At 55.1% G+C, this 23829-nt stretch overlaps 1 protein-coding gene across 1 annotated transcript in view; it reads left to right on the plus strand.

The window, feature by feature from the left end:
- The window catches only part of FOXK1 (forkhead box K1), a 92767-nt gene extending 70395 nt beyond the window's left edge, over nucleotides 1-22372 (plus strand). The window contains exons 4-10 of the mRNA XM_025380653.1: nucleotides 7446-7602; nucleotides 8225-8371; nucleotides 9973-10166; nucleotides 13781-13947; nucleotides 14036-14320; nucleotides 15770-15994; nucleotides 16880-22372. Coding sequence (XP_025236438.1) covers nucleotides 7446-7602; nucleotides 8225-8371; nucleotides 9973-10166; nucleotides 13781-13947; nucleotides 14036-14320; nucleotides 15770-15994; nucleotides 16880-17160 — 1456 coding nt within the window. The 3' untranslated portion in view covers nucleotides 17161-22372. The remainder of the gene's footprint in view (nucleotides 1-7445; nucleotides 7603-8224; nucleotides 8372-9972; nucleotides 10167-13780; nucleotides 13948-14035; nucleotides 14321-15769; nucleotides 15995-16879) is intronic.
- The last annotated feature ends 1457 nt before the right edge of the window (nucleotides 22373-23829 follow it).

Raw genomic sequence — 23829 nt, forward strand, 5'->3', positions numbered from 1 at the left:
GTTTCAAAGTTTCTGGTTGGCTGGGCGTAGTGGCTCACGCCTGGAATCCCAGCACTTTGGGAGGCTGAGGCAGGAGGATTGCTTGAGGCCAAGAGTTCCAGACAAGTCTGGGCAACATAGTGAGACCCTATCTCTAAAAAAAAAATTTCTTTTAATTAGCCAGGTGCAGTGGCTCACGCCTATAGACCCAGCTACTCGGGAGGCTGAGGCAGGAGGATCACTTGAGCCCAGCAGTTGGAGGCTGCAGCAAACTATGATGTCACCGCTGCACTCCAACCTGGGCAACAGAGCAAGACCCTGTCTCAAAAAAATAATAATTAAAAAACACCAGTTTGTGGCTGCAGCCTTCCCTGTGTTTTCAGCAGGTCTGCAGGAGGATTGTGGTGTGAAGGTGTGAGTCACCCCTAGCGGGAATCCTGCGTGGCTGATCCAGGCTGGCTCTGCCAGCATTTGCAAATCTAATGAGGGTCCCTCTTCCCTTGTCTCCCTGTCCCTGTCCCTGTAGGCTCTGCTGCCCCTCCCTAGCCCACCCCACCCTCTTACGTCTTTTCCCAGCTGAGAACTCTGGGGAAGTAACTGTTGCTTCCTCCATAGGGGAAGGTTGGGACTTTCTGTCTTCCTTTAATTTTTCCCTCCTGCCTAGATCCCTTCGAGGGGTGACTTTGGAGTTCGGAATGAAGCTTGGTGGGGACGTCCTTGTGTTTGTCCCAATCTGTTGAAAGGACATCCCCACCCCCGCCTTTCCTGCAATCTCAGGGAGGGCCCTAGCGCCCGCCTAGCGGCTTGTGTGGAGTAGGTCTGTTGCACAGCTTCTGTGCAGGCACGTGATGCACAAGGACAGCCCTTCCCGGGTTCCACGAGCCTCGGAGGAAGCAGGAGGCGCCTGCAGACGTGGAGCTGACCCCAGAACCTGCCTAGCTGCAGGGCCGCCTCTCTACTCAAGCACCCACACAGCTCTGTGAGGTCTATGCCTCACATGAGAGCAGCTCCTGTTCAGGCCACCATGCTGGCTGTTCTCACCGGGGCAAAATGCACTTCAGAAACAAGTTAATTTTATTTTTAAAATTATTATTTTTAATGGTGGTTCCAATTTGAGTTTGGGGGGTTGATTTTGTTTCTCTTTGTTTGTTTTTTGAGACAGAGTCTCTCACTCTGTTGCCCAGGCTGGAGTGCAGTGGCACAGTCACAGCTCATTGCAACCTCGACCTCCCGGGCTCAAACCATCCTCCCACTTCAGCCTCCTGAGTAGATGGGACTACGGGCACCCACCACCACACACAACCCAGCTCATTTTTTATTTTTGTTGAGATGCTGTCTTGCTTTGTTGCCCAGGCTGATCCTGAACTCTTGGCCTCAAGCAGTCTTCCCACCTTGACCTCCCAAAGTGCCAAGATTACGAGCATGGACCTGTTTTGTTGTTATTGTTTTGTTTTGTTTTGAAGCAGAGTCTTGTTCTGCCACCCAGGCTGGAGTGCAGTGCTGCGGTCACGGCTCGCTGCAGCCTCGACCTCCTGGACTCAAGCGATCCTCCCACCTCAGCCGTGACTACGGGAGTGATCCACTAGTTAATTTTTAAAAATAGCTTCCCAGCATTTTACAATGTCAGATTTATCTTAAAGGAACACATTCTTTAAGATCGTTCTAGGAATTCGCCTCTGAAAATTTTCTTTCCCTATTTATTTATTTTTTCAGATTACGAAGAGACTATCTATCTATCTGACTATCTATCTGCATCTTACAAAATGCAAACACTTCAGAAAGTGAGAATCCCCCCAAAAGACACTCTCCAGAGCTGAGCCCTTCTGTCTTCTGTCTCTGAGTCGTATTTGTACGTGACTGTCTCTTGGTTTTTCCGTGGTAGATATTACACATGAGCTTCCTATATGGAAATTAAGGATTTAGCTTCCTCCCTCCCCATCCCAGTAAAGTTACATCACCATGTTTGGTTTACCTAGCGTTAGCATTTTCTGTATTAGAACTGTGTAGTGATTATAACACTTAGCCATTTCCTTCCTTGTACTTTTGGCTTATTTCCGTCACACTCCCCCCACTCTTGGAATTAATAATGGCCTTTTCTCCCTTTACTGTGAAGGCCTTCCTCTGGGGCCCCTCTGACCACAGGATCATCTTCTCCATCATCCTGGGAATCCCCTTGGGAGGTGGTGGTGGAGAGAGGGCTGTTTCCTGACTCCCACGTCTTCCTCTTTCCTGATTGGTTCCTTTGTTTTACTAGAGTACATCCTCCAGTCGCTTCCTGGGAAAGGTCACAGGAGAGAGACTTTGCATTTATTTACTTATTTAAGAGACAAGGTCTCACTTTGTTGCCCAGGCTGGTACTTCTAGGCTCAAGCGAGCCTCCTGCCTAAGCATCCCGAGTAGCAGGGACTACAGGTGTGCACCACCACGCCCGGCTAATTTTTGTATTTTTTGTAGAGATGGGGTTTTGCCGCGTTGCCCAGCCTGGTCTTGAACTCCTGTGCTCAAGTAATCTGCCTACCTCAGCCTCCCAAAGTGCCGGGATTACAGGTGTGAGCCACCTCACCTGGACCCCTGGTTCCTGTCCACACTTTTGGGACTGGCTGTGCCTGCAGGCCTCTGAGCTGAGTCTCTCATGCCTCTCCTTTCCTTTCTGTCTCTACTTTCCGGGAGATTTTCTCCAGTCTCTCCTTCCACCCTTTCTTGGATTTGTATTTCTCCTCTTTTAATTCTTATTTTTTGAGAGTGTGTTCTTGCTCTGCAGGTGTGCTTTGCGTGCTGCTCTCACTGTCTTACAGAGATGGCGTCGTTACCTCCCTAGGGACGGGAACCACATCTCGTCTCCTCCCGGGCTCCCATAGGTTGCCCTGGGTCCCTCTTCTCTTCTCTTTTGCACCATGTCCCACCTGTTAGAAGCTTCGTCAATCCACAGATGTGCCTTGGCCGGCTGTTCTGTTTAACAGCGAGGTCCTAAAAACCCTCTTAGAGTGGCTGGTGTTGGAGCAGGGGCTGGGACAGGGACCCCGAGCATTCTCCTCTGCAGGGAGGTTCCCCCAGGAGGCTTCAGGTGCTGCCTTGGGACATAAAGGACATCGCAGACCCCTGCGGCCTTCTTGCCCCTCCACTGCCCACAAGGCTCCGTCCCAGCCCCTTCCTCCAGCCCCTCCAGGCGGGTCCCATCTGTGTCTCTAGGGCTTCAGGAGGGATCAGGTCCCTTCTGACAGAGCACTGCCCTCTCTGGGCCTGCCAGAAGCGATAACGGTCCTGACCCCAGGCCTCTCGGGGTGGCCTCCACCTCAGCGTAGAGCCAAGGGCATTGAGGGTGGACTGGAAGGACCACAGCCCTGTGCCCCAGGGAAGGCTTGTGTTGGGCTCTGGGGACAGAGCCCACCAGCTGGCAGCTCCAGAGGTGGCTTTAGGTCTGTCGTTGGATTTGCCTTTCTCAGCGTGACTTCTCATGATAACGCAACCCAGCGACCCGTGTGTCCCACAGCCCATCCATTCCTTTCCAGTCTCCCTGCACTGGCATGTCCTGGGTGGTCCCAGAGGCGCCTTCTAGGCCCGGTCCCTGGGCATGGTGGAGGCTGCACGTGGTGGGCCAACACAGGGTTGTCCCCACGAGCCCAGCTCCGGGAGTCCCCCATGCAGGATCCTCCAGCTCTCTCATCTGAGGCAGAAATGTGACTTGGGAATTGTCCTCCCTATAAAGGAAGCAAAATCGGGGCCTAGGGGTGAGCTGCTTACTGTGCTTCTTCCCACTCTCAGCCTCCAATTGGGGGCACAGGCATTTGATTCCCACGACATCTGTGGGCTGTCGCTGTCCAACCTCTGCGTCCCACACCCAGGCAGCTAGGGACTGGGGGGGCCTGACTGAGGCCTGGGGTACTTACCCCAGAAGGAGTGATTCCCTGTTTCCTAGAATTGAGCTGGGGGTCCCTGTCGGGGAGCAGTGGGGTCCCCTCAACTTTCTGCTCTCTCTCATTCCCGCAGGAGGAAACGTGTGCATGTGTATGCCGTCATTTTCAGCATTCTTTTTTTTTTTTTTTGAGACGGAGTTTTGCTCTTGTTGCCCAGGCTGGAGTGCAATGGCGCAATCTCGGCCCACCGCAACCTCTGCCTCCCAGGTTCAAGTGATTCTCCTACCTCAGCCTCCCAAGTAGCTGGGATTACAGGTGTGCGCCACCACGTCCGGCTGATTTTGCATTTTTAGTAGAGACAGGATTTCTCCATGTTGATCAGGTTGGTCTCGAACTCCTCACCTCAGGTGATCTGCCTGGCTCAGCCCCCCAAAGTGCTGGGATTACAAGCGTGAGCCACTGTGCCTGGCATTCAGCATTTTTTTTTGCGGGGGGAGACAGAGACTCACTCTGTTGCCCAGACTGGAGTGCAGTGGCGCAATCTCAGCTCACTGCAAACTCCGACTCCCAGAGTCACACCATTCTCCTGCCTCAGCTTCCTGAGCAACTGGGACTGCAAGCGCCTGCCACCACACCTGGCTAATTTTTTGTATTTTTTAGTAGAGACAGGGTTTCACCGTGTTAGCCAGGATGATCTCCATCTCCTGACCTCGTGATCCACCCTCCTCGGCCTTCCAAAGTGCTGGGATTACAGGCGTGAGCCACCACACCTGGCCCAGCATTTTCTTTAGATTGCTAAGGGAGTGTTTCCGTGGACTCTTGGCATCAGACACGAGATGTCTTGATTAGTTTCCCAGACGGCTCCAAGGCCCCTGGCTTTGGAGCTGGGTGTCCCATCCCACCTCGGCCGGGCACCCTCGGACCTGTCTTCCCCCAGAGCACTTTACCAGCCCTTAGCGGCGATGTACCTTTCCCAGCTGGAATGACACCAGGATCCGGCAGCCCAGGCCGGGTCCGGTGCTGGGGAACGTGGTGGAGAGACCACCCTCCTCTCTTCCCTGTGTTTGAGCCAGGTTTTGCCAACCTGTATTATTTCCACTTGAAATTATTATCTGGGGAATGACAGCCTTTCCTGTGGGTTTTACTCCGTGAGGTTTTTTGTTTGTTTTTTGAGATAGGGTCTTACTCTGTTGCCCAGGCTAGAGTGCAGTGGTGTGATCATAGCTCACTGCAGCCTCGACCTCCTAGGCTCAAGCCATCTTCCTGCCTCAGCCTCCTGAATAGCTGGAACTGCAGGTGTGCACTGCCATGCCCAGCTAATTTTTTAAATTTTAAAACTTCATTTATTTATTTATTTTTAGAGACAGGGTCTTGTTCTGCTGGAGTGCAGTGGCACAATTATAGCTCACTGTCGCCTCAAGCTCCTGGGCTCAAGCAGTCCTCCTGCCTCAGCCTCCTGAGTTGCTGGGACTACAGGTGCACACCACCACACCTGGCTGATTGTAAATTTTTTGTAGAGATGGGGGTGTCACTATGTTGCCCAGGCTAGTTTCGACCATCTGGGCTCAAGCGATCCTCCCGCCTCGGCCTCCCAAATTGCTGGGCTTTCAGGCATGAGCCACCGCGCCTGGCAGACATGAATTTTCTAGGATCTTTTGCAAAATAACTGCTGGGAACAGGAACAGGTCCCTGCCACCCGTGCTGGGCCATCACTGTTTGTTGTGGAGTGGCGGGGGGTGGGGGGGTGCCCCTCATTGGTCCTCAGGAAGGATCCAGAAGCCTGCCACCTCATGGGCCTCGGACAAGATTTTCCGAGCTGATTGGCCATTCCCCAGCCTGTGGCTGGAGATCAGAGTGTATGAGTGACATCTCGGCTCAGTGGTCCCAGCAAGGCCTGACATTTCAGTTCTTCCTGCTGAGTCCCAGGGGGATATCCAGTGGCTTTGGGTCTGGGACTAGGTGCACAGGCGCGGTCTGCAGCCCCTCCAGCCATGAGGCCATCCTGCCTCGGCAGGGAGGCGTTTGGTTCCCAGAGGCCCTTGACAAAGCTGATTTTGGGGGCTGTGTGCTGTTCTCAGTCAAAACCTTTCTCTCCCCTTCTCACCTTCTTGTAAGCTTGGGTTTTGTATTTTGGGTTCAGAACTAAATTCAGAAAAAGTTTCCTTTTGACCGTTGCTACCTCTATCGAGCCATTTGTGGGTGTTCATTTAAGTTTCGACGTGTGCGGAACTTACCTATCTCTGCCGTATTTGGGGAGCCTGTTGGAAGAGAGAACAGGAATTCCAGATCAGAGTCCTTAACGTTCCATGTGGGTGACACTGAGTCATTCCTGAAAATGCCCCAGGCCTGAACTGCTCATTAATGTCAGCTGCCAGGTTTTTCTCAGCCACACGAGTTTTTTTCATTCATCCCCCTGCTCCATTCAAAGAATGTTTCTTGAGCCCCGCCTGCGCCGAGGGGGGCTCCTGCTTAGCCTGAGGTTTGGAGATCTGAGTCTTGTGCCTGGACAGTTGGGGAAGGATGTTCCAGGCAGAGGAAGGGGCAGCAAGGCGGGAGGAGGAGAATGGACCTTCTGGATGGTTCTGGGTGGCCTGCAGGGCAGTGCAGCCAGGGAGCGTCCTGCCCGCCACGGGGGCTCTTAAGGCGGCTGAGGGGGGATGTCAGCATCACAGGTGGGCAGGGTCCATCCCAGGACGGGGCCAGGTGGGTGCCCATGAGCTCAGGACAGTGGGAGCTCTTTCTCTTGGGAGGTTTTGCACCCGCTCTTCGTGTTCTCATTGGCTTTCTCTGAATACCTGTAATAGAAATCATTTTCAGAAGCAAAACATCGCCGTGGTTTGCTAACTGAAGCCTGCCTGAGTGAGTTAGGAAAGCAGGCCAGGGCGCACCCCTCAGCCGGACGGACGCAGCCTCCTGCCCACGGTCCCGGCCTCAACCCAGAGCATCACCTGCAGCCGGGGGTGTCGGTCACTCCCGGCCACCTGGGTTGCTCCAGCCTGGGAGGGAGAGGGGATGAGGGCAGGGGCATCTCAGCAGCTCAGGGCAAAACCGCAGGGGTCGTCTCTTCCCGAGGGCGGTGTCTTCAGGAGAGCCACCTGCCATGCCTTCATCCTGCGGCGCGATGGCACCTCCACAGCCCCTTTCTAGCATCTGCCTCTGACTGCACGGGGTTGTCCTGGGCCTGAGCCTTTTCCCACAGCGCCACCTTGTGGACACCTGTGCAGGAGCCAGCAGCCTGCAGAGGCTACCTGCTCCGGGTGCATGTCCTGTAGGGTGCACGTCCTGTAGGGGTGTGCGTGGGGGGAGCTGAGGAGGGGCCCGCACAGAGCTGCCTGACCAGGTGCTGCCCTGGGCCCTGCACAATGGCAGGAGGAGGGCCTGCAGCACTCTCAGTCCCCGAGCAGGAGTCACCACTGGAAGGAAACTTGGCTGCCGTCTCCAGCATCTTGTCCCTGACGCTGTGTGGCCTTGGCCGGGCAGCGTGATGGCACTTACGATTGGAAAGTTCGAGCTTCTTCCCCACAGCCCCACCCTCTGGGTAGGTCCTGAAGCCCTGTGCCCCACAGGGCTTTTTCAGAGCCATGAGCTTACAGTGCCCTTCTCTCTCCTCAGCGTCCCCAACTCCTGCCCAGCCAGTCCACGTGGTGCCGGCTCCTCCAGTTACCGCTTTGTGCAGAACGTGACCTCAGACCTGCAGCTGGCAGCAGAGTTTGCAGCAAAGGCCGCGTCGGAGCAGCAGGCAGACACGTCCGGAGGAGACAGCCCCAAGGTCTGAGCCCACCCAGAGCCGTGATGCACATGGTGACCAGGATCGGGCCATAGTGACCCAGTGTGGGCGGCACAGACAGCCCAGGGCCCGTGGGCGTGTGCTTGAGGTGGCCTCAGCCCACAGGGAATGGAGCCACAGCTGGCCGTAGAGCTGTCGGCGCTTTCTCCTTTTCGTGCCCAAATCATCCCCGTTGGTCATTTGCTGGTGACAGGGGTGGCACCGTCACCAAGGGCCCCTCCCGCTACGCTCCTTGTTCATTTGCTGCTGGCATCCTGGCATCAGAGCCTTCATACAGCCCTTGGGAAGGATGGCACTCTCCTTACAACTTTGTGTCTTAGTTCGTTTCTGTCCAACAGCTGTTTTTAGATTGATTTGTGGAAGAGGTGAGAAATTCCAGAATTAAATTATAATAAAAGCAAAGTTTTCCTTCCCACGAGGCAAAAATGGCCGTTCCTAGTTGAATGCAAGCACATCAATGGGATAGTTAGAGGGCACCGGGATGGGTGCCGTCGAGACATGCACGGTCTTGTGGGAAGGTTCCTCCCTGTCACCTGTGACAGGTGGGTGGAGTGGACTCAGGGACCTTGCTGGAGCTCATCCCGTGAGCCCTGTCTTTCCGCAGGACGAGTCAAAGCCGCCGTTCTCCTACGCGCAGCTGATCGTGCAGGCCATCTCCTCCGCCCAGGACCGGCAGCTGACCCTGAGCGGGATCTACGCCCACATCACCAAGCATTACCCCTACTACCGGACGGCCGACAAAGGCTGGCAGGTGAGGCCAAGTCCTTGGGGCTGGACCACCTCTGAAGGCCCTTAGAACATGAAACTAACAGGCGCATCGCTTCCCTTAAAACAGAAAAGAGGGCCGGTAAGGGAGCTCATCCCTGGAACCCTAGCACTTTGGGAGGCTGAGGCAGGAGGAGGATCAAGACCAGCCTGGGCAGCATAGAACCTCTTTTCTACTAAAAATTAGCTGAGTGTGGTGGTGCACACCTGTGGTTCCAGCTACTCGGAGGCTGAGGTGGGAGGATCACTTGAGCCCAGGAGGTGGAGGCTGCAGTGAGCTATGATCACACCACTGCACTCCAGCCTGGGAGACCGAGAAAGACCCTGTGTCTAAAAAGAAAAAAAAATATTTTTTTAACTAAGAAGATAGATATAAAAGAGGGATGTTTTCACAGATGGCCTATGATACATCTGAAAGGCACTGTGATACCATTGTATCTAAATACTCTTTTTTATTAGTTTTCTTCTTCTGAGCCCCAGAACTGAGAAGATGGGTCTATACCTTGTTAGATTTTGTGCTTGCTGTGCCTTACGATCCCATGTTAAGTTGGAAAAATGCACCGTATACTGTTAATAAAACCGTCTACATGTCTGAATTGTGGATGGGATTGTAAGAGCTTTGTCCACACCAGCCATGACTGATGCATGTTGCATTTGCCTGTATTTTCTCCAAAGTCAGTGTAGCATATCCACTAGTTTTGTTTTGTTTGTTTTTTGAGACAGGATCTCACTCTGCTGCTCCAGCTGGAGTGTAGTGGCACGATCTCAGCTCACTGCAACCTTTGCCTCCAGGGTTCAAGCGATTCTTCTGCTTCAGCCTCCCAAGTAGCTGGGACTACAGGCGCCCATCACCATGCCTGGCTTTTTTTTTTGTATTTTTAGTAGAGACAGGGTTTCGCCATATTGCCCAGGCTGTCTCAAACTCCTGACCTTAGGTAATCCTGCCCACTTTGGCCTCCCAAAGTGCTGGGATTACAGGTGTGAGCCACTGCGCCTGGCCAAGACCCAGTGTTTTCTTTGTCCCAGACATGCTCCTGGACCAGGATCTGTCATTCTGTTTCACTTTTTCTGTAAAGAATGGTAATGGCAGCCAGGCACAGTAGCTCATGCCTGTAATCCCAGCACTTTGGGAGGCCGAGGTGGGAGGATTGCTTAAGCCCAAGAGTGTGGGACCCCATCTGGACTAAAAATACAAAAAATCAACCAGACATGGTGGCCCACGCCCATAGTCCCAGCTACTCAGGAGGCTGAGGCAGGAGAATCCCTTGAACCCAGGAGGCGGAGCTTGCAGTGAGCTGAGATTGCGCCACTGCACTCCAGCCTGGGCGACAGAGCGAGACTCTGTCTTAAAAAGAAAAAAAAAAAAAAAAGTAAAACGGTCATGATGCTGTGTCAAATTTTGATAGGAATGACCTGCCCTGTGCCTCAGTGCTGCTCCCATGAGGCCCAGTCAGCGCAGCACCAAGGGCTCTGCACAGCGGGACGGCCCCCCCTTCACCCTGGTCCCGCGTCTGTTGCAGATTTGGGGTGGGTGGGACTCGTTTTCTGATTTGCTGGTGACGGGTGAATGTCTCTGCTTCCCTGCAGAATTCTATCCGACACAACCTCTCTCTGAACCGTTACTTTATTAAAGTCCCACGTTCCCAGGAGGAGCCTGGGAAGGGGTCTTTTTGGCGAATAGACCCCGCCTCTGAAGCCAAGCTCGTGGAACAGGCATTCCGGAAACGGAGGCAGAGGGGCGTCTCCTGCTTCCGCACCCCCTTCGGGCCTCTGTCCTCAAGGTAAAGCTCTCTGCGCGGCCGTCCTTGAGCTGTTAGGAAAGCTGAGCTGCCCCGGAGCTTAGAGATGCCTGATGCAGTCTGCCCTCTGGATCTGTGGGCCCCATAGCTGCAGGCTCAGCGTGCGGGCATGCAACTGATCACAGGTCCAAAATATTTAAAAAAAAAAAAAAAAAAAAAAAAAGGGCTGGTGCGGTGGCTCACGCCTGTAATCCCAGCACTCTGGGAGGCCAAGGCAGGTGGATCACCTGAGGTCAGAAGTTTGAGAGCAGCCTAGCCAACATGGTGAAACCCCTGCCTCTACTAAAAAAAATACAAAATTAGCTGGTTGTGGTGGCAGGTGCCTGTAATTCCAGCTACTCGGGAGGCTGAGGTAGGAGAATCACTTGAACCTGGGAGGCGGAAGTTGCAGTGAGCCGAGATTGTACATACCACTGCACTCCAGCCTGGGTGACAAGAGCAAAACTCCGTCTCAAAAAAAAAAAAAGTAATACAAATGAAACAATACACACTACAACAGCTATTTACATAGCATGCATAGTGTGTTAGGGATTATAAGCAACCTGGCGATGATTTAAAGCTTACAGGAGGATGTGTGCAGGTTGTATGCAAAGGTGGCACCATTTCTACGAGGAACTTGGATAAGCATCTGCAGATTTGGTACCTGCAACCCCCTCCCCTCAAGTACCGAGGGGTGACTGCTGGTTTTGGCACTCAAGGCTCCACCATTTTCTGTTCGTGTTTTTGTTTTGAAAGAATACCTCAGGACCAAGAACTCCTAAAATAGTAGGGTTACTAAGTAAGCCACTGACTGTTGTATGAAAAATCACATTTTAGTTCTTAGAAGTGGAAATGTGTGTAGCAATGGGAACAGTTCCTAAGGCCGAGAATAAATGGACTGCAGCTTTCGGTGCTTTCGGTGGCACTGAGCTTTCCGTTGCAGTGTGAGAGGACCCAGGGAGAGCCAAATATTTGAAGGGACAGGCGAGGGGTATGATTTGGGGAGCCCACAAGCAAAAGCCGCCTTTGCTTTTCCCAGATGCTGGGAATGCAGCCCTGCTGCCCCGGGGTGGACAGACCCTCCCCCAGCCGCCACTGCCCACCTGGTGGGTCGGGGCCTCCCCTGCCCAGCTTGGTCTTGGCCGAGCCCAGTCTGGAGGAGCAGCACCTCCTGTGAGTGGCCTGGGCAGCTCTTCCCAGGTTGCGCTTCAGATGAGCCCATCCCAGGTGTGGGGGAGGAGATCTCCTGAGCGGCACTCTCGGAAATCCTTCCCAGTGGAAGGACACGTTAGCATCTCGTGCTTCCCATTTCAAAATTCTGTTTCCAACACCATTCGATGAAAGATTGAAATATCTGAAAATTCATTCCAGGCAAGGGTCTGGCCTTGCGGTTCTCAGGTGAACTGGGCGTATGGTTAAGGTAGGACTTCAAAAAAGTGTTAGAACATCATTTGGAGCATTTCAACTGAGCATTTCAACTGAGCTCCAAGTGATGTTCAGACACTTTTTTGAATTCCTGCCTTAACCATATGCCCCATTCACCTGAGAATCACAGTGCCAGACCCTGTGCCTGAAATGAATTTTCAGATACTTCAATCTGAACACAACATCACTTAAATGGAACGTGAAGAGAAATTTTGTTAAACCATTAGGTTGCTAGAGCTGTTGAAACAAGTACCACATACTGGGCAGTTTGAACAGGTGATGATTGTCCCACAGTTCTGCAGGGAGGCTGGAGGTCCAGGGACAAGGTGTCGGGAGGGCTGGGTCCGTCTGAGGCTGCGAGGAGTCTCCCCAGGCCTCCGCCCTGGCTGCCGACGGTCTCCAGCACTCCTCCGCCTGTGGGTGTGTCACACCACCCTCTGCCTTCATCTTCAAGTGGCACCATCTGTGTGTGTCAGGGTACATTTCCCCTTTATATGAGGACACCAGTCATTGGATTCGGGTCCACTCAAATGACCATGACCTTTTGACTTGATCACCTCTGTTAGACCCTGTCTCCAAATAAGCTCACGTTCTGAAGTACTGGGGGTTAGGGTGCCAGTGTTTCTCCTTTGGGGGGACATGGGTGAACCCCTGATAGCCACCAATGTCATTTTCAATGACACTAAAGATGTCCATCTTCAAGGTCGCCCTTGGAGCTGTGGAAGCAGGTGTTGTGCTGATAGAATCTGCTTGGGTGGTGGAAGGAGGGAAGACCCTCCGGGCCCTGAGGACTGTACGGCAAGAGCTGTGTCTTCCAAAGAGGGAGGAGGCTGGCTTGACTTCCAGAGGCTGGATGGATTTAAAGGGAGGCAGGTCCTAGGAAATGGGGTGACTGGGTAGAGGAAGGGGAGATTAGAGAGGGCCCTGACAGGCATCTGGACTCTTGGTAAGAATTAGAGCCGTGGCAGACTCCAGAACTGGGGAGCGGCCTGGCCACACGGGTTTGGGATTGAGTCCGGTGTGCGCTGGAATCCGCAGTCAAGGCCTCCAGGCCCCTGGATGAGGAACAGACGGGGAGCTAAGTGGTCTGGAAGAGACTACAGGGCAGCAGGGAGGGGAGGGATGGAGAGGGAGCGCCCGGGCCTCTGCCCATGGAGCCCAGGAAGGGCCCAGCTCAGCCACCCGTGGTAGACACAGCATATGCAAAGTGACCAAGGATGTTTGTAACATGATGAAGACTCTGGCGAGGCACGGTGGCTCATGTCTGTAATCCCAGCACTCTGGGAGGCTGAGGTGGGAGGATCACTTGAGGCCAGGAGTTCAAGACCAGCCTGGGCAACCTAGCGAGACCCCTGTCTCTACAAAAAAAAAAAAAATTATATATATATATGTGCATATGTGTTTGTCTGTGTATCTATGTGTGTGTGTGTGTGTGTGTGTGTGTGTGTATTTAAATAAAGACTCGCTCCTTACCCCAGCCGCCCCGGTGAGTCCCAGCTTCCTGCCTCTCTGGTCTATGCTGAATCCTCCTGCTTTGCGTGTGCAGCGGCGTGGCTGGGCTGCGTGTCCTGCCTCACGTGTGTGTTGGGTGGTCCCAGAGAAGAAAGCTGACTGCTTCCAGGCCTGGGTCTTGGCTGTGTTGCAGTCGCCCACGCCAGGCCCTCACAGGTGGCACCTGGCAGGAACGCTGTATTGTAGAGCCTGGGTCGATGGTGGCGGGGAGCGGGCGGGGAGCGAGCGTGCTTGGACTGTTAGTTGTGCAGGAAAAGGTTGTGCTCCCAAAGCTCGTTTTACTCTCAGGGGTAGAGTTTTCATGGTGTAATGGTTGTGCCCATCAAACAGAAGCTTATGTTTTTGGCACAGAAGGCCTGAGCCATTTTCACGGACACCTGGCTGGACCTCGGTGGAAGTGAACTCTGTAGGTTGTCGCGTTTACTGCAACACCTCAGATGATACCGTCCCCTCCCATGGAACGGAGCCTCCCCCGATGCAGCCCCCACTCAAATGGAGTTTTAAACACTGTGTTCAGGTTTCAGGGGGGCATTTCTCACTGTCTGAATGGGGAGGACAGAGACAGCTCCAGGGAGCGTGGGCGGGTGATGGGGGCGACACCGAGATGCGTGGTGTCTCGGAAACGTCCTCCTGCCCCTCAGCGTGGGCGCTGACTGCCACGACCCTTCCCTCTCTTCCAGGAGCGCTCCAGCTTCGCCCACACACCCCGGACTGATGTCCCCTCGCTCCAGCGGCCTGCAGACCCCAGAGTGCCTGTCTCGGGAGGGCTCCCCCATTCCACACGACCCTGAGTTTGGGTCCAAGTTAGCTTCTGTCCCAGAGTACCGGTATTCCCAAAGCGCACCCGGTAAGGAGCAGGCGGCCCTCTTGCGGGGTGGGGTGGGGCTCGTGGGGGTGCGGGAGGGGTCACCATCTGCTCTCCGCCCTCCATGCAGGCTCCCCCGTCAGTGCCCAGCCAGTGATCATGGCTGTGCCTCCCCGACCGTCCAGCCTCGTGGCCAAGCCCGTGGCCTACATGCCCGCCTCCATCGTAACCTCACAGCAGCCCGCGGGCCACGCTATCCACGTTGTGCAGCAGGCCCCCACCGTCACCATGGTCAGGGTGGTCACCACGTCCGCCAACTCGGCCAACGGATACATCCTCACCAGCCAGGGCTCAGCGGGGGGCTCCCATGATGCGGCGGGCGCAGCCGTGCTGGACCTGGGCAGCGAGGCCAGAGGTAATGCAGCTGCGGCTGGCAGCCTTTGCAGGACCCTCCGTGGTGGTCTGGGCCAGCAGATCCGCAAGGCAGTGCCATCGGCCTGGGCCTGGGGCTTGAGGAGGATGATTCTCTGCTTCTGCCTCCGCTGCCTTGTCCTTTTAAATCAGCATGAGCTGGGTGGGTGGCTCATGCTTATAATCCCGGCACTTTGGGAGGCCAAAGCAGGTGGATCACATGAGGTCCGGAGTTCGAGGTCAGCCTGGCCAATGTACTGAAACCCTGTCTCTACTGAAAATACAAAAATTAGTCAGGCATGATGGTGCGCTCCTGTAGTCCCAGCTACTCTGGAGGCTGAGGGAGGAGAATCGCTTGAACCCTGGAGATGGAGGTTGCAATGAGTTAGATTGCGCCAGTGCACTCCAGCCTGGGCGACAGAGCAACGCCATGTCTCAAAAAAAAATAAAAAACCATGACTCTCCACAGATGCGTCCTTCCTTGTTGAATAGGGCCCTTGGATGCACATAGCTGTGTCCTTGCCCTTAAATTCAGTTGTGCTGCGGCCTTGCATGCATTTGGAATTCAGTATTTTCTGCAGGAGAAAGAATGAGCCTGGGAAGACTGTTCTTTTCGACTCCCTCGTAAGGAGACTTTAGAAGTCATTTAGGGAAAAAGTAGTTCTGAATTGCTAAAAGAAATCCAATCCCAGGGCTTGATGGGGTAGACACTGAACACGCAGCTGACCCCAGAAGCCCCTCTCTGGAACACCTTCAGTTAGGCAGCACCCCCTGACGCCACTCTCCACCCTTGACTTCATCTCTGCGGTGGTGTTTATTTCAATGTTACCGTAATGAAACTGCAGTTTGGTGAGGGAAGGCCAAGTTACAGCTCTAATCAGGATCGTTTCATTCCAAGTAATACATTTTCTTTCTCAGGCTAAAATTGGGTTAGTTAAAGCTAAGGTATTTAAAATACTGTTCTAGGCCGGGCACGGTGGCTCATGCCTGTAATCCCAGCACTTTGGGAGGCCGAGGTGGGCGGATCACTTGAGGTCAGGAGATCGAGACCAGCCTGGCCAACATGGTGAAACCCCATCTCTACTGAAAATACAAAAATTAGCTGGTTGTGGTGGCGGGCACCTGTAATCCCAGCTACTCAGGAGGCTGAGGCAGGAGAATGGCGTGAACCCGGGAGGCAGAGGTTGCAGTGAGTTGAGATCGTTCTGCTGCACTCCAGCCTCTGTGACAGAGCAACAAAACCCGTCTCAAAAATTAAGTAAAATATTGTTCGAAAACCTTAGTAATTGTTTTCTTCCCAAACCTATTTCGCCCGTGGGATTTTCCTCTAGCAAACCAAGTTTTTCCCAGTGCCAACCTCACTTTCCCCACTTGGCAACCTGTTGCCCAGGCGTCGAGGAAATCGATTGTCTCGTTGGCCCAGTGTGGTGCTGACTTGGTTCCTGTCCCGCAGGCCTGGAGGAGAAACCCACCATTGCGTTTGCCACAATCCCCGCGGCCGGTGGAGTCATCCAGACAGTGGCCAGCCAGATGGCCCCCGGGGTCCCCGGACACACAGTCACTATCCTGCAGCCCGCCACACCTGTGACCCTCGGGCAGCACCACCTTCCAGTCCGGGCCGTCACTCAGAATGGAAAGCATGCGGTTCCCACGAACAGTTTAGCTGGCAGCGCTTACGGTGAGGCCCTGGCCCTGTTCTGCATGCCACATCCGAAGGTCTGTGGCTCCCAGTAGTCAGTGCAGCACGAGAATGTTCTCCCAGTATCACCCAATCCTCCACTCAGTTCAGTTTATTGCACACCTGCTATACTCCAGGCACCGGGATAATGCTAAGAAAAGAGGGTGGAAGGGGCTGGGCTCTGTGGCTCACACCTATCATCCCAGCACCTTGGGAGGCCAAGGCAGGCAGATCGCTTGAGCCCAGGAGTTTGAGACCAGCCCGGGCAACATAGCAAGACCCCATCTCTACGTAAGATTCAAAAACTTAGCCAGGTGTGGTGTCGCGCACTTGTGGCCCCCGCTCGGGAGGGTGAGGCTGTAGTCGGCTGTGATTGCTCCGCTACATGCCAGCCTGGGTGACTGAGCGAGACCCTGTCCCTTAAAAAAAAAAGGGAGAAAGAAAAGAGGGTGGAAGGAAAACCCAGACCTGCCCAGTGTCTGGAGCTCACGCTCCATGGGGTGAGGCAGGAGGTCAAGGGAAGGAGGAGAGTTGGGGTGCTGGGGTGCAAGGGCATCGGGCAGGGTGTCAGTGGGGTGGCTCAGGGCGGTGCATCTGTGTAAAGGAGTGGGGCGAGCCATCGATGTCCAGCAGGATCCAGACAGCAACAAGAGGGGCCTCCACCTGATAGGCTGGAGCCAGCAGAGACGGGGCAGATGAGGTGGGGAGGGGATGGCAGGGCCCACAGGGCCCGCAGGGAGCAGAGCAAGGGGAGCTGGCCTGCCTGGCAGGAGTGCACTGAGCTCCAGTTCCTGCTCGGCGGCTTAGCCCCTGTGTAGGTGACTTGAAAAAAATAGCTGGGTCCTAACCAGATCCCAGAGTAACCCTCTTTTTCCTCCACTCCAGCCCTCACCAGCCCTCTGCAGCTCCTTGCGACCCAAGCGAGTTCATCCGCGCCAGTGGTGGTCACCCGGGTGTGCGAGGTGGGGCCCAAGGAGCCAGCAGCAGCCGTCGCGGCCACGGCCACCACCACCCCAGCCACTGCCACCACCGCCTCTGCCTCTGCCTCTTCCACTGGAGAGCCCGAGGTCAAAAGGTCCCGGGTGGAGGAGCCCAGTGGGGCTGCAACCACACCGGCTGGAGTGATCGCCGCCGCTGGCCCCCAGGGGCCAGGCACCGGGGAGTGAGGTCCCCTGCAATGTGGGGGAGTGGGACTCACCCAGCGGCGACCCCGAAGCTGGACTCGGCAGCTCAGGCGGCCGCACCCACAGACGGAGGAGAACAGCCCATGGCGGCCCGCGGGCATCAGCAGCACCTGGACACACCCAGCCCTTTCCATTTTATCGCCTGCCCTCCCGTGGTTTAAAACAAAAACACATAAACAAGTTCAGACAACTGATTGTATGATTCTGGGAATTCTTTGCTTTCATTTCCTTCTCCCTTGGCACCACCTCCTCTCCCCAGGCCTCCCTGTTGGGCGTGGGGAGGAGGTTGGAGCTCAGCATCTTGAGGAATGTGTCAAGACAGCCCCTCTGCTCCACGCTGCACGGCCAACTGCCTTTGTCCCGGGAGGAGGGACAGAAACGCAGCAAGGCACACACCGAGGCTGCCGGGGAGGCCCGGGTACCGGACGGATGCCTGTTGGGGAAGCCAGGAGCTGCCTAGCCACGGACTGCCTAACAGCCTCTCTGCCCGGAACGTGACATAGAAAGTGTTGGCATTAACTCGGGGGGTGTCCGGTTTCACTTCGGACCCCAAGTTTTTCTTTGTTTAAAGTTGGAATTCAGACTTCATTGTACACCTGAGGCAAACACAAAAGGGATCATGTATTTTTGAGGATTTCATCTGTTGACGGTCTGATGACTGGCTGTAGGTCTGGGGTTCCCGCTGGGTTTAGTCCCCTCGAGTAAACCTGCCGCTCTGATAACTTCAAGTAAGAGCAGCGGCTTCCTGGGTTGGCGTTCACGGTGGAAGCTTCCCAGGATGCAAGATCGACCTGGATCCGCCAGCCGCAGACATTGCACTGCCGGGGACAGTCGGGGCCACTGCTCTGCAGACCAGACCTTCCCAGATTCTCCCGTGGCTCCGACGTCCCGGTGCTGACGGCCACAGCGGGACCCAACGGTGCCAAATGCCATCTGCTCCAGCTGCTGTTTCACTCAGTTACAGCGTCCGTGCCACTCCCACATTGATCTGCTGTTTTAAATTGGAAGCATTTCTCCTGCCTGAAACTCCAGGGCCCCTCCGTGAGCAGAAGAGAGACCCCACCATGAGCAGAAGGGAGGTGGCATGTGGCCACCCTCATGGGGGAGCTCTGTTTGCTCCTGGGCCACTGCTCAGGTCCGTCCGTGAGCAGAAGGGAGACCACACCCCAGCAGCAGCGGCGAGCAGGCCTGTGCCTCCACACCCAGCCCCGGCCAGCGCGACTGCTTTCGTTTGCCACACGGTGAGAACCGGAGGACGGGATGCTCCAGCAGTTGGGTGGCTCCGAGGTCCCTGAGGAAGCCCCTCCTGCACTTCTATTAAGACGGCCAGTGGCGCCTGGATCTTTTGTCATCAAGCGGCATTGAGCCAGAGCTGTGTAACGCCGAGCCCAGCTCGAGGAGGAAAGAGGATTCCTTCCGTGTGTCTTGGAGATGCGAAGTACATCCCTGTAAAGGTCAGCTGTCAGTTTTGCTGGCCGCTCCGGCGCTGGCTGTCCTGTTGGGGAAACAGCAACAGATTCGACACAGAGCTCCGGAAGAGCCTGAGGAGTAATGGGTCTTGGAAGTCGCCCATCCTCTGTGTCACAGCATCTCACCAGCAAAGCAGCCTCCGCCCAGGCCCTGGCGGGAGAGCCACAGAGGGACCCAGGCACCTGGAAGGCGTCTGAGGGAGGTGGCTGGGCAGGTGTCTCCCTGGAGAAGAAGGGAGAATGCTTTTCAAAGTGATTCCGAGGCAGTGCGGGAGGACACGCGTGCTGTGCGGCGGAGTGGGGTCGCCCGTGGCCCCATCAGAGTCCCCGTCCCCCAGGACAAGTGCAGGACCTCTGTGGGCCCCCTCCTTCCACCTAGATAGAGAAAACCCCCGTTCAGTTTCCTTCTCCCATTCTGTTGTTTTTCTAAGCCCCCCAAAATGAGTCGTTTCTATGGCACTAACCTTTCCATGAGAAATAAGCTCTTTGTGGAAGTCCATACCTGTGGCCCTGGGTGAGGTTTCAGAGGAATGGGGGCGGGATGAACACAGCCGGCCATCCTGGGTGCAGTTCCATCCGTGGAGGGTGAGAGATTGCGCCCCGTACCACACTGAAGCCTCCTGCTGTTGTCTGTGGGCCTTTTCTTTCCGTGGTGCCTGGTGTGTGCGTGCAAGGCTGAGAGAACGGGGTGTGGTGGTTGGAGATGGCTCCCTGACACCGGTGCCTGTGTGGCCTGAGCTGGCACCCTCCTGGGAGCGCCCGTCACAGAGGGCCTCTGTGACCACCTGCTGCTACTCTCTCCTCCATGGTGACTGTGTGCCCCCAGGGCTGCACGTGGCCACCCTCATGGGGGAGCTCTGTTTGCTTCTGGGCCACTGCGGTTGGCCTCCTCGTGCAAGCTGATGTCTGCAGGGAGCGCCACGTGCCGGGATTGCACCACGTGTTGGTCACACAGTGAGGTTGCCTCTTGGCCTGGTCCGCTCAGGCTGGCTCTGACCCACTTGCTTTCCTGGTTTTTGAGATGGAGCACATTCTTCCTGTTAGCGGTAGCGTTCTCTGATTTTACTGCTTCAGTGCCAAGGGCGTGGAAAGGGAGTGGTGGATGGAGCCGGAAGGTGGCGAGCACAGGATCCCTGGGCTGCGTTCTGCCGCTTGGGAGTCCTCACTGTCTGGCTTCTGCGGGGACTGCAAAGAGGGATGAAGGGACGTGGTCCTAGGGGTCGGCTCAGACTCAGAGCAGGGCAGGGAGAGGAGGCCTGGGTCCTGGATCCACTGCTCTGGGCTCATAACCATGAGATTTTGAAAGAGTTTTTGGTCATCTGAGCAGGTACCATGCCTGGCTCATGCTGGAGCTTGTCTTGGAACCAGTAGCCAGAGGCCCAGGAAGGGACAGGGCCCAAAAGGGCTGCACATCCCGGCCACAAAGTCCTCCCGGTGTGCCCTGAGCCAGCCCAGTGAGTGCCTGCCAGCCAGGCGCTTTTGCAGAAGCAAGAGCATAGGCCAGGAGGATCTGGAGAGCCTCAGCCCCCAGCCTGGGTGGCCTGGGACCCTGAGCTGTGTCTGGTTGACCCAAGAACCTTCTCTGGGTTCTCCAGGGTGAGCTGACCCTAGCAACGTGCAGAAATGTGGGGAGAAAAGTAGCTTGATTCCAGCCCCGTTGTGGGGTCACTGCAGAGGCAGAGACTGAGGGCCTGCTCTCTGGTCACCAGGGGCTGGGGGCACAGTCCACAGCGGATGAAAACAGCAGGTCACAGTGGTGGCTTTGGGAAGGGCCCCTCCTGCTTTGCCCTGTTCGGAAAGGGGCTCCCTGAGAGCCCCTGGGCTCGGTAACCCGCTTCTCTCTTCTGCTTCCTGCTGGATAATTGCCAGGTTTACCAAATACAAGAAAACACCCACTTTGGCTAGGAGGTAAGTCCCAAAAAACAACGTCTTAAGTGGTTGAGCACAGGCATCCACTGAGGCCATCTGGTGGCCCCTGGGAAGTGGGGAAGCAGGGCCTGAGCGTCCCCCGGCTGCTACAGCAGCAGCTGGCTCAGGGCACCCTCTCCCGTGCCAGCTTCTGCCACCAGCCCAGTATCCACGGAGCTGTAGGGCTGGAGGAGGTCAGGGAGACCTGGCTGTCAAGGGCATGGTGCCCGGTGTCCCGGTGTGTGCCCGTCCTCAGCCACTTGTGTCTTTCTTTCCACGTGGAAGTTCTCCCGGTGACACCTGCCCTCCGTTGAGGGTGGAATCTGTCACTCATGCCTTTGAGGGACCCAGATAGACTGTCCCTCTTCTGCTTTCTTTACATTCCTAAAAACCTCAACGTTAATCCCTCACCAATCGGGCGGAGTACGGCCTCACAGCTCTGCAGCGCCCCAGCCTTCTCCCACTGGCTTCACGCTAGAGGGCGCCACGTGCTCTGGGTGAAATGAGACGCTGGTGTCAGGTCTCCATGCAGAGACCCTCAAGGCAGCCCTAGGAAGACACTGGGGCGGGGGGGACCATGACCAGGCAGGTGGAGCCATGTGTGTCTCACACCTGCCGCCCCTCAGTTTCCTTCCCGAGGTCTGGTGTGTTCTCTTTGGGATTTGCTGTTTATTTGTATTTCCTTTTTCTTTGATTTAAGAACCATGCCAAGTGAAAAAGGTGGGAATGAATTTCTGAGTTGCTGAGGGTTCCCTGATCCTAGGTACTGCGCTCTGTGCTTCTCGAGCAGGGAGGGGATGGATCTGGTGGAGTTGGGCCAGGCCGGGGGCTTCACCCTGCCCCCTCCAGACTGCCGGAGCCCCAAGAAGTTTTGAGTCCAGCTGGGCCTCGCCGCCCGCCCCGCCACCCGCTCCTGGGTCTGTTTACTGGTTTAAGATCAGAGGCATCATTCAGCGAATGCTCTTGTGCTCTCTACATAAAGAGGGCCCTCTCTGGAACACTCCAAGGGAGCTGGGACTCTCCAAAAAGCCCCCACTAAGGGCTCCCTCTGTCTCTCGAGAGAAATTCCTTCTTTGGGCAAATCAGCGAGTTCAGGAGGAGGAGGCAGCTTTTCCTTGGCTTTGAAATCAGTGTTAGAGACAAAGAACAGACCTCAGTGGAAAAATGAAAACGTAACTGAACATGGGGAAGCGTCGGAGAAGAAAGGATTTTCCCCTTCGCTTTCAGAGCCGGCGGGAGTGCAGGTCTGTTTTGCTTCAGAAGCCTCACATTCTGCTTTGCCTTTGAGTGACTTCATGCGGGATGAGGAACTGTAGAGCTCTCTAGAGCGGATGCCCCAAGTCCATCCTGGGCTCCTCCTCACCCCTCTGAGAAAGCCCCCTAAAAAAGGCTTTAGAATCACCAGCGTGCCGCCTCATGTTTCAGGGCGGAATCGCATGCTCCTCACGCTGGAATAAGTTACAAAACATGATTGTAAGGCTGTTTGCAAATGCAGAGCCCCAGAATGCTGGATGGAGACCTCCTTGGCCCTGCGGGCGGCCTGGCTGCAGTAGGTCTGCTGTAAGGGGCGACCACGGGGACTGCGTCACACTCCTGATGAAAACGTGTTTACCCACAGCCTCGCCTCGAGCCTCCTTGACGTTACCGCTGCCTCGAAGCAATATTACTTAATAAGGATACTTTACATTGCTCACATGTGCTGCTATGAAGACAGGATTAATCTTTAGACAGGACTCAGCTCCGGAGGTTCCCGGGTAATGTATTTTGGCTCTTGGAAGTGAGGGTAGAATTGAGAATATAACAAATGGTCTCTTGCCCGGTTCTGTCCCTTATTTTTAGATTGTTTTCCTGCATCTTACAATTTTCTTTTCCTTTCTCCAGGCCTGTTTTTCAGTGCTCAGGACACAGTTTTCATCACATACTTACTGTTTTGTTGCTGGGTTTGATGCAAGCCCTTTGCAATTCACATTGTCTTTTAATACGAAAAGCTGCTACATTTGGTGACCAGAGGGAGGGTTTGGAATCTGTGCTTTGCAGGGGATCTCGGTGGGTACCACGGCCCCTTGCAGGGTGGGGAGCTGGGTCCGTGCCTCGAGAGGGGGGCCCTTTCCCACGCCACGCGGCTTGAATTCTGTCAGAGTTGAATCTGTGGAGAGGATTGTCCCGTTGGAGCTGCTGCATCCTTTCCTCTGTCCTCCCTGTCTCCCAAACCCCGAAGTCACAGCTGCTTGCAAAAATGGGATTTTGGGGATCCAACCACACACATTTCCCTCTGAACTGAAATTTTAAAAATAGACCCATTTCAGTGACTTCTTTAAGGAAAATAGTTTCACTCTTGGGTTGCCTTGTGAGCCCACAGGCGTGGGACCCTGTCTCTGCTGGGCTTTTCCGGCCCCATCCCAGCTCCTCCTTCTCAGGCAGAGGCTGCAGCCCTCAGCTCTGCTGCTGGATGGAGCATTCGAGAACCCCCTCCTGGAAGGCAGACAGGGTGGAGGGCCCAGAGCCAGCCCTGCCATGCGTCATGACCAGTGGTGCTACCTGGGGGTGTGAAGCTGGGCTGGCTATTCCTGGAGGTGGGTGAGAAGTCTGTCTGGGCAAAACAATCAGAAGGCCATGAGAGAAAGGGGAGTGGGGAGAGTGGTGAGGAGGATTCATCTGTGACTGATGAACCTCGCCGTGCCTGTCTGTCCCATCCAAGTCTGTGCCAGCTGCTGGAGGTCAGACTCCTGCCCTGAGAAACAGCCCAGTCCTTGGAGAATGAAACCCTGAGGGTCAGTGCGCTGAGGCCTTCCCTCGGGGCCAGCCATTCCCGGGAGGCCTGAGTGTGACCCAGAAGCTCTGCGGGTCGCCAAGACTGGCATTTTCCTTGTACTTTTGTGCAGGGGTGAAGTGAGCATTCCTCCTTTGAAAGTGAGCCTTTGGGGTTTTTTTTGTTTCTTTTACTCATCCTAATGGCTGGTTATGGCTGCTCAGAGTATCAGAGAATATTACTAAGAGGGCAGTCAGTTTATTTTTAGGCATCTTTCTTTCTGTCCAGGGAGAAACCCCTCGGAAGAATCTTAGTCACTCTTTGCACCTGCCCTGTCATTCTCGCCATGGGGAAAATGCGTTGAAAAGAGAAATACGGGGACCAGGGAGAAGCCGTGAACGTATTTATTGGCTTTGGTGAAGCAGCTGAACACTGGCTGCAGAGGACCCCCAGCCGCAACCCCGCTCCAGGCCCCAGTGACCCAGCTTCGTCTTAGGTTCCATCCTCCAGATTTCAGTCAACCAG

The sequence above is a fragment of the Theropithecus gelada genome, chromosome 3 (genome assembly GCF_003255815.1).
Source record: "Theropithecus gelada isolate Dixy chromosome 3, Tgel_1.0, whole genome shotgun sequence".
Classification (NCBI taxonomy): Eukaryota; Metazoa; Chordata; class Mammalia; order Primates; family Cercopithecidae; genus Theropithecus; species Theropithecus gelada.